Source organism: Lepidochelys olivacea, assembly GCF_965140295.1.
Source record: "Lepidochelys olivacea isolate rLepOli2 genome assembly, chromosome: 6".
Taxonomy (NCBI): domain Eukaryota; kingdom Metazoa; phylum Chordata; order Testudines; family Cheloniidae; genus Lepidochelys; species Lepidochelys olivacea.
This window is the reverse complement of record NC_140416.1, coordinates 10,738,111-10,755,144: the sequence shown is the minus strand read 5'-3', so window position 1 is coordinate 10,755,144 and position 17,034 is coordinate 10,738,111. Positions and strand designations below refer to the sequence as shown.

The 17,034-nt window shown below is 49.8% G+C and overlaps 1 protein-coding gene across 1 annotated transcript; it reads right to left on the bottom strand.

The window, feature by feature from the left end:
* Positions 1–2,546: 2,546 nt before the first annotated feature.
* LOC311521853 (uncharacterized protein) lies at positions 2,547–16,061 on the bottom strand. The gene is made up of 3 exons (XM_084630532.1): positions 15,844–16,061; positions 6,832–6,984; positions 2,547–3,078 (listed from the first exon to the last, which is right to left on the bottom strand). The coding sequence occupies exons 2-3, from the start codon at positions 6,859–6,861 to the stop codon at positions 2,725–2,727; spliced, it is 384 nt and encodes a 127-aa protein (XP_084486658.1). The 5' UTR covers positions 6,862–6,984; positions 15,844–16,061; the 3' UTR covers positions 2,547–2,724.
* Positions 16,062–17,034: the final 973 nt, after the last annotated feature.

The window sequence follows — 17,034 nt, the reverse complement described above, 5'->3', positions numbered from 1 at the left end:
TTTGTTGTCCCTCTGAAAAAAAAAACCAACCCAGATTGGGGTGAGTAATAAGCCACAGCACTAAACTCTGCCCTCTTGTGCATGTGCGTCGTGATCCAGTCCTTTGTTACATGATCATGCGCTATTTTCTCAACAGGCCCCTGTCTCATTCAGTGCACAGGATGGAAGGTGAAAGAAGCAGGGCTGTGTAGGGATGAGGGCGTTCTCCGTAGGCCCCTTGCCTCATTTCCAGCTGAAGGTGGAAGGTGCATGGTGAATGAGGTGGAGGTGCACACAAAATGAAAGGATGGTTTTACGGTTAAGGCTCTGCACTAAGACCTAGAAAGCCTGCAGGGTTAGGAATTTTACATCTGGGTGGGAAATGGTTTTCGCATCCTGGGAACATTTTCAAGATTTCGAAAAAATGGTCCCATCCTGAACTGGGATGAAAAGTCGACGTCTTGAAAATGTTTGTGAACTGAAAATCCCAAATTGGGTCAATTAAAGTGTTTTGTTTTGATCATTTCAACAACATTTTCTTCCATTTCAACCCTTTAAAATAAAAAAAAAGACAAATTTTGAAATGAAAGACATTTCAACCACCCAGAATTGGAACTTTTTGTTGCAAAAATGTCACAACAGGACATTTTCACTATTTCAGGGCTTTTTTTTTTTAAAAAAATGTCCAATGTTTTTTCAAAAGCACAAAATGTTTTCCCACAAAGTTTCCATTTCGACCAGTCAGCATTTATCCATGGAAAAATGTTTTGTTGGTGAGTTCCCGACCGGCTCTAAACTATATCTCCCTGCTTTGCATAGGTGTTGTGAAGAGAAACCCATGAATGCTGGTGGAGGAAATTCAGAATTCTGCATTTAGCGCAGGGTTTGGCTGGTAGACATGAGGCCACATGCTAAACGGGGCAAGATAAACAGAAATCTCAATCAGCTGCTTCATTCAGTGAGTATTGTCCATCTGGTGCACTGAATGAGGCAGGGGTCCCACAGGAAAAAATATGTGATCATGTAATCAAAGTCTGTATCATATGCAGAGTGGGGCAGAATTAAATTCTGGCACTTCCCAATTTGGGAGTGCCCAATCTGACACCCTTACTGTTCCTTTAATACAGTTCTATTCGGTATACAATAAATATGACCCTTTCACCAGCAGCGTCATTCTTGGCAAGAAATGGTGAGAATTCTGCATCATCACAGACCAGCCTTTTGCTCCTCTTTGTTTCTTTCCTAAATATAAGTGCTTATGTATAATTTAAAATAGAAATTCAGTGGCGCAGTGGGCCCAGGGTGATAACAGTGAGGGGGGTGGCAGATCAGGACTGAGGTCCAATGGCAGAATTATGTAGGGGCGTAAGACTGTAATAGCAGCAGGGGTGGGTAGAGGTCAGTCAACAGAACCATGTGGGGCCCAGGACTGGACAAGCCCAGAAATGGTTAGCGTGAGACCTGAGATTAGAACGCCAGGAGTTGTGACTCCTTGTGCTGCGCTCAGGTCACATTGCTGGTTGTTAGGATATAGATATTCAAGCCTGTCTGCAAAGGGCTATACTTTAAGAATGTAGGTGTATTCTTATCACTTAGCTAGTTATAGAGGTACAAAAGAAAGAATCAAGATCACAGGCTGTCTGTTTACGGGCCTTCTCTTACAGTGACAGTCTGAGGCCCTATTCTTAGGCTAAGGCCTTTGGCTAAACAGCCAAGGGAGCCATAAGCTAGGATGGTCACATCCTCACATTCCAAACTGAAATAAGGTGCTATTGGGCTGTTAGAAAGGTGATCTGATCTATCACCTCCAGAGAAAGGGAAGAGCCTAGAGGATGTAAAAGGAAGTTTAGTTTGATCGTTTTCTATTCAGTAAGAAATCACTTATCAATAGACACAGCTGGGAAACCTTTATGTCTTTATAGATGTAGTTGTGAAATCCTCACTTCTGTATTGTTTTGTCATTATAGTTCCCACTTTGCTATTGTTTATTTGCATGGTCTCTGTCTGGTTCTGTGATTGTTTCTGTCTGCTGTATTTTGTGGGGTGTAAACTAATTAAGGTGGTGGGATATAATTGGTTAAATAATCATGTTACAATATGTTAGGATTGGTTAGTTAAATTTCAGTAAAATGATTGGTTATGGTATAGCTAAGCTGAACTCAAGTTTTACTATATAGTCTGCAGTCAATCAGGAAGTAAGGGGGGGAATGGGAATGAGGAATGGCGGTGGGGAAATTGGAATCATGTTTTGCTAAGGGAGGGAATGGGAACAGGGACACAGGTAAGGCTCTGTGGTGTCAGACCTGGGAAGGGGGACATTAAGGAAGGAAACTGGAATTATGCTTGCTGGAAGTTCACCCCAATAAACATCTAATTGTTTGCACCTTTGGACTTTGGGTATTGTTACTCTCTGTTCATGCACGAAGGACCAGGGAAGTAAGCGGGTGAAGGAATAAGCCCTCTAACACTGGTCTTTCAACCAACAGCTGAAAAGCCACTCTGAGGGGTAGGGACAAGGAACTGAAAGCCAGAATATGAATGGAAAAAAAGAAATCCAGCCCCTTGAAGAACCTTTTATTCATTGTCTTTTAATGCTCAGGACTAACACAGCTGCTCAACTTCTAAAACTAAGCACAATCATTGGAATTAAGGTCAGAAAACAGAGATTAATTTAAGGAAACAAGTTATTTGCATTAATTTAATCAACTGCTCTCTACAACGTTGCCTTTAACATGCTGTAGCTGCTTATCCCCCAGTGCATTTGTGGACGATGACCAGGGTGGCTGGGCTCGTCACTCTGTGCTGGCCCAAGGTCTTTGGGCCCTGCAGTTCCTGGTTCCCATACAGCAGGCTGATGGACCCTGAGCCACCAAACTTCCTCTCCTGCATGATCCACGTCTTGATCTGATCGACCGTGTTGTGGAGATCGGCTTCCAGGCACAGGGATTTCTGGCCACTGAAGATGTTCAGGGTCACTTTGGTATCAGTTTCTGGGCCGATATCGAGGGTTTGTAGGTGGGTGGCCTTCTCCAAGAGAGCCTTCCAGACGCTGGTGGGAGAATTCTGCAGCACTGCTGAACAGCCAGACTTCTGATTGACCTAACATGACAGGTGAGGAAAAGACGAAGGAGACACATTACAGACGGAAGAGGCCTATTAGGTTATTGTGCCCACCTACCCTACCCTTCATGTCCACATATGTCAGCTCCCGCACCCACCCTCTCTACCTACACCAGCCAGTCTCATTTTATTTAGCACCCAAAAGTGTGCTGTGGACTTCCCTGAAACAATCCACAGACCCTGCCCCATAAAGCTCCTTTGTCTACACTGGGGATTTGCCCCCGTTCCAACTCTGTGTCTTTCACTACTCTGTTTTCCTTTGGACTTCACCCTCACACCACCCCTAACTCCAGCCCAGCCCTACTGCTGCCACCTCTGGTGCCACCACCGCCAAGATCAGCTCTCTCGTTCATTGCTTCAAAAATATCACCCCTGTGCCAGCTGGGTCACATCACTGGCTCTTGGTTGTGCTGCCCACTGAGTTCAAGCTCCCGGGCTCTGCCTCTGAGAGCATGTGTCACACAACTCCTGCCTATGCCTTGGGCTTGGTGTCCTTTCTCATCTCCCCCCACCCCCACTGCTGTATCAGCCTTGGTGCCCCATCCCTCTCCTCCTCTGACAGGCATCCCCAGGCACCTCTAGTTCTGCTGATTCTAATCCCCCCTCAAAGCCCCATTCCTAGCCTTGATGGTGGAAAGAGAGCAGGGGGATTTAATAAAGCCATCAAGGTTGTGCCTCACGGAGTTTCTCCTTGGCCTGATTCTGGTTCCTATGGACAGGAACTGCATCATGTTAGAATTGGGGGCCCTGTTGTCCACCCCCAGCCTTCACCTGTGATCTTCGCTTGGGTCCTGGACTCTCCCTTTGCGTGAGGAGCTTCGCAGGTTTGGCTTCCTCCCCAAGGCCCATTGAGATCTCTTGCTCTGTCCCTCCAGCCCTTCCATTGGTTTGTTTAGTTCTCCCTGAATCCTCTCCAGCTTGTCAACCCATGCCAGAACTGCGCTCAGCATTCAACGCACAGTCCGCCAGTGCTGCCTTGGAAAGAAAGGCCTAAACCCCTTAGGGCCTGTCTATCCTGGACACTAAACCTGGACACTGACTCAGGTTTGAGCCCGAGCCTCCCTTCTGTCCACACACAAATCAGTCTGACCTGGGAAGCACTCAGGACCCGAGTCTTAGGACCCTATGACTTAGGTCCAAGCCCTGTCATTGTGCCGTGTGGATGCAGCTCAAGCCAGAGACCTGAGTTAGGAAGTCTGCATAGTGCACCATGGACACATTAGCATGGCTGTGAGGCCCTGGTCAAGTCGCTGTAAGCCCAGGTTTACAATGCAGCATGGGCTTGGAAACATGGAGTCCACAAGCCTGGGTCCTGCAGACCTGGGTTGGGAGGGTCTCAGAGCCCAGGCTCCAGACGAAGCCTGAATGCCTATTCAGCAATTTTTAGCTCCACAGTCCAAGACCTGCAAGCCTGAGTCAACTGGCTCCGGCTCTGAGACTTGGTGGCACAGGTATTTTATTGCAGTGTAGGCTGTAGGCCAGAGAGATAACAGATCCAGCCCTGCAACATGATGCCACTGTACATACAGTCAGAGACTTGTTCCTCCCAGTACACCAAAGGGCAATTATTTCTGTATCAAGATCATAGCACTTCAGGGAGGAGAAGGGGAGGCAAGATTTGATTACAGCTGGTTGAGATTTGGTTGGCAATTTTTTGCCAAAAATGTACATCCTAAACTATTTTAATTTTCATTTTGTTTTGAAAAAATTCATGTAGAATATTTGTTTTTTTCCCCTGCCTTTCTCTGCCATTGCTTATTTTCTTCCACTGGAAAAGTGTGAATTCTTTTAAAAGTGTGAAAAAAGTGAGGGAAAGAAGCTCTCTCGTCATACGTTTCCAGTGGAAAAAGGTCAGATGTGAGAAATGTTTTTTCTCTACTTCCTCTCACGTAATTTTTCTTACTCTATTAAGTGAGAGAAAACAGTGTGTTTTCTTTCATGTTCTCTTAACATAGTTACACATTCCCCCCTTTTTCCAATGGTGAAAAAGGAGGGGAATATTTAAAAAAAAAATAGAGATGGAATTTGTAAAACTTCAACTTCCCCCCCTCACCCCCCTCCAAAATTTGTCATTCCAGTTAGTAATAGAAAAAACCCATTTTTCAACTAAAAAAACTAGCTCAAGGGAATGCCAACTAGCCCCTTTCCCACACAGATTCAATAGTTGATTCGCTGGAATGTAGAGAAACATCTGAGCTTGATTCTTATTTATACTAAGGCCAGTTTACATTGCTCCAGTCATTATAAAGGTGACTTAAAGTAGTTGTAAATATAAAGTGCTCCCACTTTAAGGTTATGTCTTTGCTGCCAAAAACAGGTGTGTTTTTTTTACATTGAGACAGTGTAAAAACACATCCCTTCTTGCAGTGGAGACATAGCTGAAGGCTCTGTTACATTGCAATAACGGTGTAAAAAGGCTTTGGTGTAAATGAGAATTCTGACCGTCTGTCTTTAAAACAACAGATGAAGGGAAAAAGGGTTAGAATGAAGTGATTTATGAGTGAACAGCTGATCATGGGCGAGGGAGAGGTTTTTACCTGAGATTGTCATGAGGAAAGACAGCATTCTATGCATCAAGAGCAGTCAATGAGTCTTTATTCCAAAGAAAAATTGCTAACATGAGAATTCCAGCAGGGGCGGCAGGTTTGTAGAAATTTTGGTGGTGCCCAGAACGCCCAGAGCCTGCCCCGCCCCAACTCTTCCCTCCACCTGCCTAAAGCTCTGGGAGGGATTTTGGGTTGGGGGAGGAGGTCTGGGGTACAGGCCCTGGGCTGGGGGAGGAAATTGGGGTGTAGGAGGGGTGCAGGCTCTGGGATGGAGTTTGGGTGCTGGGTGCAGGCTCCAGGCTGGTGCAGGGGGTGGGGGTGCAGGAGGGTGTGAGGGGTGCAGACTCTGGGATGGAGTTTGGGTGCTGGGTGTAGGCTCTGGGGCAAGGGGTGGGAGTGCAGGAGGGGGTGAGGGATGCAGGCTCTGGGAGGGAGTTTGGGTGCAGGCTCTGGAAGGGAGTGCGGAGGGCTGGGGTGCAGGCTCTGGGAGGGAGTTTGGGGGCAGGAGAGGGTGCATGGGAAGGGGGTGGGGGTGCAGGCTCTGGGACGGAGTTTGGGTGCAGGCTCTGGGCTGGGGGTGCAGGCTCTGGGAAAGGGTGGAGGGGGTGGCGCTTAACTGGGGCTCCTAGGCAGGGCAGGCCGGGGGGGCCTCCGTGTGCTGCTACCCCCAGGCATTGCCCTTGCAGCTTCCTATTGGCCGTAGGGGCGCTTGGGGCGGGAGCAGCGTGTGTGGACACACACGCAGACCACCCTCCCTACCCCACCACCCCCACCCAGGGGCTGCAGGAAGGGGCCGGCAGCTACATGGAACTAGCAGGCAGGTGGTGGGTAGGGGCCCCGGTCTGTTTTAAATTGCCTGGGGGATGCGCTGGAGGGGAGCGCCTGGGGACAGATGGCAGGGCTGAGGGAGAGACCCGGCCTCAAGCAGTGCTGGAGCCAGGCCCAGGCCAGGAATATTCCTGGTGCCTAGGCGCCACGGGCCCATAGAATTTGCCGCTCATGAATTCCAGGCCCTATTTAGAACCTGGTGCTTGGATATGGCAGATCAGAACCAGTTATAAACGCAGAGTTCATCTCAGTGAAAGAAAGAAAAGTTGTGATGGTGGCAGGTTTGTAAAACTGAAATAAAAACAAAGATACATGGATCTTTCTTTCTTTAGCTGACACATCACTCACACTTGCTTACCTTTGGCAGCACCCACAGAGTCGTAGTCATGATTTCCCCTTGTGCCTCCTCCTATCCTGGCAGCACTTGGATGATCTCTCTCAGGTCTCTCAGCCCAGGGCGGCTCTTACAGGTGTTTTATAGAGAGGTGCTGCTGGAAAGTCCCTCTCGAAACTAAAAGCAAAAGCAGGTAGCATCGCTGTTTATAAGAGACTTGGTCAGGGTGTACCGCATCCAGCCTTTGAAACCCCACTGGGAAATTTCCCAACTGAAAAACTAAGTCACCCACCCCCAGATCCAAACAGCCTGTTGAGGCTGTTGGAAAGCCAAACCCAGCTCCATGTCACCAACAGCCCCATCTTCATAACGGGCCAGAGCAACCTAAGGAGGCCCCATTTCCATGCTGGAGGATGTGTGTAACTCCCACTAGAGTCAAAGGGAAATCGCTCCCCATGTATGAGAACTGGTGCCTTAGATCCCCCCCAACCCCCACCTCTGGGAAGCTTGAAATGAGCGTGTAAATCTGGATCAGTGTGCTGGGAGTTGAGCTTGTTTCTGAACATAGCCCTGTACCCGCCTCCAGTCCTTTAGTCTCCGTGAAACCCCCCCCCCCCCAATGCTCTTCAAAGCTGGGAAGATGAAACCAATGCTTCTGCGTTCATGGTTTGAAGTGCTGTGAAGACACAGGGCCCAACTCGCCCTGACAGCAGTGGAGTTACTCTGGGGATGCCTTTGGTGCCATGGAAGCACTGCCCGTAATATGGGTTAATCATAGAATATCAGGGCTGGAAGGGACCTCAGGAGGTCATCTAGTCCAACCCCCTGCTCAAAGCAGGGCCAATGCCCAATTTTTGGCCCAGATCCCTAAATGGCTTCCTCAAGGATTGAACACTCTACCCTGAATTTAGCAGGCCAATGCTCAAACCACTGAGCTATCCCTGCACATCTAGATGATGGGAAACTCAGGGGAAGATTGCTCGGAGGCTCACAGCCAACTCAGTCCTTTGCTGTGTTAATTTGGCTTCCTTCTTTCAACACTGTCTCTGCAAGCCAGGTTTGGTGCATGGCCAAGAGCTCAGGAAGCGATGTGCAGGATCCGTCACCCTGTTACTAGGCAGATTGGCAGCCCAGAGGTTGCAAGCGATTATTAAAAGCCATCAGTGACTGCTGGGCACACCTGCTCCTTTTAAAAAGCTCTGGGCTTCTCAGAAATGGGTTGATTTGTAAGCAGTGGCGGATTTAGAGTTAGTGGGGCCCTGTGCTTAGCTTCATTTTGTGGGCCTGACCTTGGGACCCAGCCAAGAAAAGAACATTCTCACTTATCTCCTCCCTGCCCCCGTTTTTCATTCTTTTTTTCTTCCTCCTCCTCCTATAAGTAATAGGAAGTAAATGAAAATAAAGGGAGGTACCTTGATTGCTTTTGTAGTCTAACTTATTTTTCCACCGACCACTTGAAAATCGCTGGGGGTCTCAGTGGCCCACTTAATGATCTTTCCAAATATTCGCAAAAAGAAAAGGAGTACTTGTGGCACCTTAGAGACTAACCAATTTATTTGAGCATGAGCTTTCGTGAGCTACAGCTCACTTCATCGGATGCATACCGTGGAAACTGCAGCAGACTTTATATACACACAGAGAATATGAAACAATACCTCCTCCCACCCCACTGTCCTGCTGGTAATAGCTTATCTAAAGTGATCATCAGGTTGGGCCATTTCCAGCACAAATCCAGGTTTTCTCACCCTCCACCCCCCCACACACAAATTCACTCTCCTGCTGGTAATAGCCCATCCAAAGTGACAACTCTCTACACAATGTGCATGATAATCAAGTTGGGCCATTTCCTGCACAAATCCAGGTTCTCTCACCCCCTCACCCCCCTCCCAAAAACCACACACACAAACCTGGATTTGTGCTAGACATGGCCCACCTTGATTACCATGCACATTGTAGGGAGAGTGGTCACTTTGGATGAGCTATTACCAGCAGGAGAGTGAGTTTGTGTGTGTATGGGGGTGGGGGGGGGGTGAGAAAACCTGAATTTGTGCTGGAAATGGCCCACCTTGATTATCATGCACATTGTAGGGAGAGTGGTCACTTTGGATGAGCTATTACCAACAGGATAGTGAGTTTGTGTGTGTGGTTTTTGGGAGGGGGGTGAGGGGACCTGGAGCCACCTGAGCACTGGCAAACAGCTGTTTGGCAGCAGGGGAAGTGCTGGAAGAGAGAGGGAGGGGCGGGAACACAGCAGGCTCGGGGGAGGAGGTGGGGGAGGGGAGACCTTGGCTGCTGGTGGGGGCGGAGCCTGCAGCATGAGCCCCAGGAGTTGGCTGGCCCCACTGAACTCCAGGGGAGTCTTGCCATTGATTTCAATAGGGCCAGAATTTCACCCTAGGCCTTTTATCACTCCATGTCTCTGAGCACTGACAACTTTGCGATCACCTTGAAAAGCGAAAGTGCCGAGTTTACCAGGAACCTTAGGAAACGCCCCTCCCGGGGTTATATTGTTCCTGAGTCATAACTGCTCAAACAAAATGGGATGACATCACAAACCTGGAATGCAGACTTATTTTCATAAGGGATCATAAAGGAATGTTCCCCTGCCCTTTATATCTTCCAAAGCCTTTATTTACACTGTGTAAAGATATCCACTGGTGGCTAACGATTTTCAAAAGTCCCAGCTGCTGACAGTCACGTCTTCTCATTAATGGCAAGTTCTGGGCTTCCTACAAATAGGCTGAACTATAAAGATCAGGTAGCTAATGAAGGGGGAACAGGAGCAGGTAACAGGAGAGTCTTGTGAGGGAGTTTAGAGTGGGAATGGGAGAGCCAGGTACACCTGATGAACATTCTCTAGACTTAGATCGATAAACACCCCCACCCCCAAACCAAAACCCAACAAAAATGCAGGCCGAAGTCCAGTAGCAGAATGGGGACTATCCAGTTTATTAACATTTCGGGGTAGTGTGGCCCCGGGCCAGCCCCCACAGGGGGCAGGGTGGGAGTGCCACCCAGCCCTGCTCTGCCCCCACCTCTGCTCCAGCCCCAGCTCCCAGCCCCACCCCCAGCCATGGCTTCGCTTCTGGCCCAGCCCCCGCCTGCAGCCTCTGGCCCCACCTGTGGCCTCCAGCCCTGCTCCCAGCCACAGCTGTGGGAGGGGTTTGGCCATAGACAAGGGTAACGTTAAAATGTTAGAGAACCACTGCCATTGAATTTCTATGGATGGAGATTCTATGTCTGAATAGTAAGAGCCTGTACTTGGTCCCTCAGGGCCAGGAGTTCCTTGCACCGAATGCACACATACGCCACCTGCCCCCAAGACTGGTAATCAGACATGCTGCATTCAGTGCTGGAACGCCAGAAACTCTGTGACTTGCCTAAAACAACATTTAGGGTGAGAAATTACATTTTGTAACCTGTTTCTTGAGTGTATTAAACTTAGTTTGCATGTTTCGTTTTATTTGCTCAATAATCTGCTTTGTACTGTTTGCTATCCCTTATAATCACTTAAAATTTACCTTTTGTAGTTAATAAACTTATTTCTTGTTTATAACATAACCCAGTTTGTGCAATTCATGTCTGGGGCGGGGGGCAAGAAGCTGTGCATATCTCTCTCCACATTGAGGGAGAGGACAATTTTTATGAGCTTGCGCAGTGCAGATTTTTCTATATAGTGCAAGACAATATTATTTTGGGTTTACTCCCCAAAAGGGGTGTGCACGTGTGTGCTGGGTGAATCTCTGAGCTGAATCCTCTCACACAGAGCTGACTTCCGTCTGTGTCTGCAGCTGGGTGTGGCCAGAGTGTGTTCTAGAGAAGGCTTGAGGGCCTGGCATAGCATAGACAGGGTGAGGAAGCCTAGGCTGGTGGAACGGGTGGGCTCAGTGAGACCCTAGCATATCAGGTGGCATCCCAGATGGGGGGGTCCAACCCATCACAGGCTAATAGCCAGGATGGTCAGGGCCACAACCCCATGATCTGGGTGTCCCTAGCCTCTGACTGCCAGAAGCTGGGAATGAGTGATGGGATGGATCGCTTGATGATTGACTGTTCTGTTCATTTCCTCTGAAACACCTGGCATTGGCCAATGTGATATGGCTTGAAAAAAGCTAATGCGGTCTTGGGATGCATCAGGCGAAGTATTTCCAGTAGAGATAAGGAGGTGTTAGTACCGTTATAAAAGGCACTAGTGAGACCTCATCGGGAATATTGTGTGCAGTTCTGTTTAAGAAGGATGAATTCAAAGTGGAACAGGTACAGAGAAGGGCTACTAGAATGATCCGAGGAATGGAAAACCTGTCTTATGAAAGGAGACTAAAGGAGCTTGGCTTGTTTAGCCTGACCAAAGAAGGTTGAGGGGAGATATGATTGCTCTCTATAAATATATCAGAGGGATAAATACCGGAGAGGGAGAGGAATTATTTAAGCTCAGTACCAATGTGACACAAGAACAAATGGATATAAACTGGCCATCGAGAAGTTTAGACTTGAAATTAGATGAAGGTTTCTAACTATCAGGGAAGTGAAGTTCTGGAATAGCCTTCCAAGGGAAGCAGTGGGGGCAAAAGACCTATCTGGCTTCAAGATTAAACTCAATAAGTTTATGGAGGAGATGGTATGATGGGATAACATGATTTTGGCAATTAATTGATCTTTAACTATTCATGGTGAAGAGGCCCAATGGCCTGTGATGGGATGGGATCTGAGTTACTACAGAGAATTCTTTCCTGGGTATCTGGCTGGTGAATCTTGCCCACATGCTCATGGTTCAGCTGATCGACATAGACTATCATAGACTATCAGGGTTGGAAGGGACCTCAGGAGGTCATCTAGTCCAACCCCCTACTCAAAGCAGGACCAATCCCCAATTTTTGCCAGAGATTGCAAATGGCCCCCTCAAGGATTGAACTCACAACCCTGGGTTTAGCAGGCCAATGCTCAAACCACTGAGCTATCCCTCCCCCCATATTGGGGTCAGGAAGGAATTTTCCTCCAGGGCAGGTTGGAAGAGGCCCTGGGGGTTTTTCGCCTTCCTCTGTAACATGGGGCAGCATGGGGCACTTGCTGGAGGATTCTCTGCACCTTGAAGTCTTTAAACCATGATTTGAGGACTTCAGTAGCTCAGACATAGGAGAAAGGTTTATTGCAGGAATGGATGGGTGAGATTCTGTGGCCTGCATTGTGCAGGAGGTCCGACTAGATTATCATAATGGTCCCTTCTGACCTTAATATCTATGAGTCTATGAGGATACTGGGCTAGATGGGCCATTGGTCTGACCCAGTATGGCCGTTCTTATGGGGGATTTGCAACAGGGGCAGGAGGTAATCTTGCCCCATCCAGAAATGTTCAGTGGCTCCACTTCCCACCGCAAACATAACAAGTGCTTATGTAAAACTCAAAATAGCACTGAATTCCCAGAACCCTGAGAGGGCTCCAGAGCAGAACAGCAGGGCTGGGCCTGCCCAGAATTGAAGTGAATTGCTCAAGCCGTAATGGGGTCCAGCACTGGGATAGCTGGGGGTGCATGGGGCAGCAATGAGACTGGTTGGCACAGCGTGGCCTATTCCCAGCTCTGCTGCTGGCCTGCAGGTGATCCTAGGCAAGTTACTTTGGCTCAGATCCTCAAAGGTATTTAGGTGCCAAACTCCCAATGGGGGCCTTCACCTCCCGATGCCTCAATTTCCCCATCTGTGTAATGAGAATAATGATCCTGGCCTCTTTGTAAAGTGCTTTGAGAACCACAGGTGAAGAGCTCTAGACAAGTGCTAGGGAATATCATTAAATGAGAACCAGGCTCTGCATCTGGAAGTCTACAGAACACACAGAAAGAACAGGAGTACTTGTGGCACCTTAGAGACTAACAAATGTATTTGAGCATAAGCTTACGTGAGCTACAGCTCACTTCATCGGATGCATGCACACAGAGACATCCAGTGGCCAAATGACAAATTGCCAGTAAAGGTATCACTTCCCAGCTGCTGCTGCATTAGCTGGGGCAAGAGATGGGTCATGCAGTTGAATCGGACACAGAGCGTACTTTACAGCTCAAGCCAACATCTTAAACACCTGCTAGAAATTGATGGGAAGCCAGCAGAAATCATAGAGCTCATGTCAGGAGCTGACTATGGGAAACCCCTTTTGGGCCAGGAGCCAACAAAATGCATAAGCACATGCTTGACTTGAAGCACGAGTTGTGCCACTGAAATCAACGCTTATGGTTAAGTGTTTGCCGGGCTTGGGTCCTTGTTCAGCAAACAGCTGCCGGCTACACTAGCTTCAGTTTCAGAGTGAGCGAACGCTCACTTCGCAGTGACCCACTCTGCAGATGACATAGGACCAGAGAACACCGAGCAGCTCCCTGCATGCCAACCACAGCTGAGATAAAAACTCCTTCCCCTATTTTAATGGGGTGACCATGGCAACAAGATGGAAGGATTCTGGAACATTAAAAGAAGGGGTGCTATAGCAACAAAGGGGGCTAGGGCTGGGCGGGGGCGTGGCTACCAACCTCAAGTCCCAGAACATTGCAACAGGGGTAACCAGGTAGGCAGGTTCCAGAACATTACAAAAGGGGGCACTATGGCAGCCCGTCCGAGCAGATCCAGGATGGCAGGGAAATGGCAGCTGGCTGGGGAGGGCAGCACAGAGTTGGAGGGTGACAGGTGGGTAAGAGGCAAGTGGTGAAGGGTTGGGAAGTTAGCAGAGACCAAGCAAGGGGAAAAGCAGGGAATCAGTTGCACTCCGGGCTCAGCATGGGAGAATTTAGAGTTCAGGTGGGTCTCATGGGTCTGTGAGTGACGACCAGTCACTCGGGGCTTCTTCTCAGAGGGACTTCCTGATAGACTGGAGAAGCTGGATTCAGAGCCAGAGATCTCCCACCCAGCAAACCCTCAGAGAGGAATTTTTCCTTAAAGAAAGCAGTTGAGATCAACCATGTTTATTCCCATTATCCTGCCTACGGTTTTGGTCTGACATGGGATGGGAGCAACACAGACTTTCTGGGACAGCCACCAGACTATATGCTAGAACAGGGGTCGGCAACCTGTGGCACGTGTGCCAAAGGCGGCACGCGAGCCAATTTTTACTGGCACGCTGCTGCCAGCCGGGGTCCCAGTGCAGCGTATTAAATTTTTCCCCGTAGGAATGTGATACTTGCGGAGCACTGGGACTGGCGGCCATAAGTAGTACCCCGTAAGTAGCACATTCCTACGTGGAGAAATTTAATACACTACACCTGAGTAGGGAAGGCTGTGCCTCCCCAAACAGCCCGCCCCCATCCGCCCCCTACCACTTCCTGCCTTCCTGCCCCCTGACCCATCCAACCACCCCCCCCCCGCTCCTTGTCCCCTGACCACCCCCTCCTGGAACCCCTCACCCCTATCTGCCCCCCCCCAGAACCCCGCCCACCCATCCAAGCCCCCCCGCTCCCTGTCCCCTGACTGCCCCGACCCCTATTCATACCCCCAACAGGCTCCCTGGGACTCCCACGCCTATCCAAGCACCCCTGTTCCCCATCCCCTTGCACGAGGACGGGCAGCCGTAAGTAGTACGCTGTAAGTAGCACATTCCTATGGGGAGCAATTGAATACACGACACGCAGCCTGCTCACAGTCTGGAGTTCTCAAAATATGTTCTCGCACCACTTATCAAAAATTACACTACAATTAGCTTAAAAAACTTGAAAACTTAAAAACTTTGTTTGTATATTACAGTAATTGTTAAATTTATAATGTTAAGACATAGGTTTGATGAAACAAAGTAGTTGTACTTATATGCCTGTGCTTAATTTGTGTTTTCCATGATTTACCTTCTAAAAAAATCTCGCATGTCTCGCACCCCCAGAAAGGGCATCTCGCACCCCAGGTTAAGAACCACTGCACTAAACTGATAAGATCTGCATTTTAATTTAATTTTAAATTAAGCTTCTTAAACATTTAAAAAATCTTGTTTACTTTACGTACGACAATAGTTTAGTTATATAATATAGACTTATAGCGAGAGACCTTCTAAAAAAGTTAAAAGGTATTACTGGCACGCAAAACCTTAAATTACAGTGAACAAATGAAGACTTGGCTACACCAGCTTGGGATGTGAGGGGCCCAGAAGTTTCCTCAAGGTCCTCAGAGGCCATGGGCCATGTTCAGAGCAGAATCCAACTGACCTCAATGGGATCAGGTGGGCTGTGCGAGCCGTGTGAACTGGGATCAGCTCGTTCCCTGACTCTGCTATCTTGCCCATAGCTCTGGCATTATGCGGGGAATTTCCACCTGCACTCTTGGGACAGGCATTACTGGTTGTGCTTGTACGGAATCCATGGTGTTGCCTCCACTCTCTCCCACATATATTATATAAGAATGGCCATACTGGTCAGACCAGTGGTCCATCTAGCCCAGTACCCTTTCTTTTGACAGTGGCCGGTGCCAGGTGCTAAGGAGGGAATGAACAGAACAGTCAATTTATCGAGTGATCCAACCCCTCAGGCAATGCTGGCAACCCCCAGCAAGGCCGGGCCCCAGGGCGGAACAGTCAATGGGCCCCCACTGGTGCCCAGTCAGCTGCTGCCGGCTGGGTGTGCTCTTCTGGCATGGCCAGGGCTTCCGCAAGCCTGCCCAGCAGCCTTCACTGCCACCAGTACTACCCCGCGCACGCCTAGGAGCATATGCACCAACTTCCAGATTTCCCAGGGGGTGCTTGACCCCCCGCTCCATCCTAGAGCCCTTTCCCCAATGCCCCACCCCCACCCCACCTCTGTTCCGTCCCCTCCTCCGAGGGCACCCCATATATAACTGGTGCCTCCCCATAGCGTGTGGGAGGCACGATCTAAAGGGCAGGTCACGTTCCCCCCCCCCCACTGCCGCGCTCTCCCCACCCCATGTTATCTGTGCGGGGGGGGGCGCTTTGTCCCCCTGCTGCGCCTCCCCCCCCAGCACACTCTGCGGCTCTCCCTGGCGGGGAGCAGGAGGGACCCCCCTTTAACCCAGGCCCCTCCCGGTCACCGCTCTGCAGCCCGGCCCCTCAGCTGCCTGAGATACCTGGCTGGGGAGGAGGCAGCTTCCGCTCCCCACCCGGCTCAGCTGCTGGGGACCCCGGCACCCCAGCCCGGGCAGGAAGTGGAAGCGAATCCCCCGGCCAGACTCTCTCCGGCAGCCGCTGCGCAGGGCTGCAGAAGGCTGGTCCCGCCCCTTCCAAGCCCAGCATCTGGGCCATGACTCACCCAGGCCCGCCCCGCACCCCCGCTCCGCCCCCTCCGCCCAGCGCCCTCAGCCTGCGGCCAAACAGCTGAGAGCAGTGGGCGGGGGGTACTGGAGGGGATGGGGACAAGCTGATTGCTGCCGCTGGTGGGAGGCGCTGCGGGGGTCGAGGCGGGTGGAAAGGGCCCGCTGGTGGGTGCTCAGCACCCACTTGGTGCCTATGCCTAGGAGCCCTGCAGCCCCAGGCACTTTAATCACCCGGGCCCCTGGGCAATTGCCCCCTTTGCCCCCCGTCAGTAGGCCTGCCTGGCATGCACTCACAGTCTGGCAGTCAGAGGTTAGGAACACCCAGAGGATGGGGTTACATCCCTGCCCACCCTGGCTAACAGCCATTGATGGACATATCCCCTGTGAACTTTTCTAATTCTTTTTTGACCTGTTAGTTTTGGCCTTCACAACATCCCCTGCATTCCAAACATTGACTATGTGTTGTGTGAATTACTTCCTTTTGTTTGTTTTAAACCTGCTGCCTATTGATTACATTGGGTGACCCCCTGGCTCATGTGTTATGTGAAGGTGTAAATGGTTATTGCCTTGAACTCATGCTACCCTTCTCCCCAGCATGGAGTGGGTGCATTCATAGTACATAAGAATGGCCATACTGGGTCAGATCAAAGGTCCATCTAGCCCAGTATCCTGTCTTCTGACAGTGGCCAATGCCAGGTGCCCCAGAGGGAATGAAGAGAACAGGTAATCATCAAGTGATCCACCCCTGTCGCCCATTCACAGCTTCTGGCAAACAGAGGCTAGGGCAGAGGCTCCCTGCCCTTCCTGGCTAGTAGCCATTGATGGAACATAGTGCACTGTTTTTCAACAATACATGACTGGCATAGCAGGCCCTTGGGGATCGTACCAAGCCAGAAGAATTTAAGAGCTGTCCTGAGATTGCTCCAAATTATGCCAGAGGCCAAATCTGCCCTTGGCAGCTCCGAGGGTCGGCAGAATGCAAAGGTGGCTTAAAGCCAGATTGCC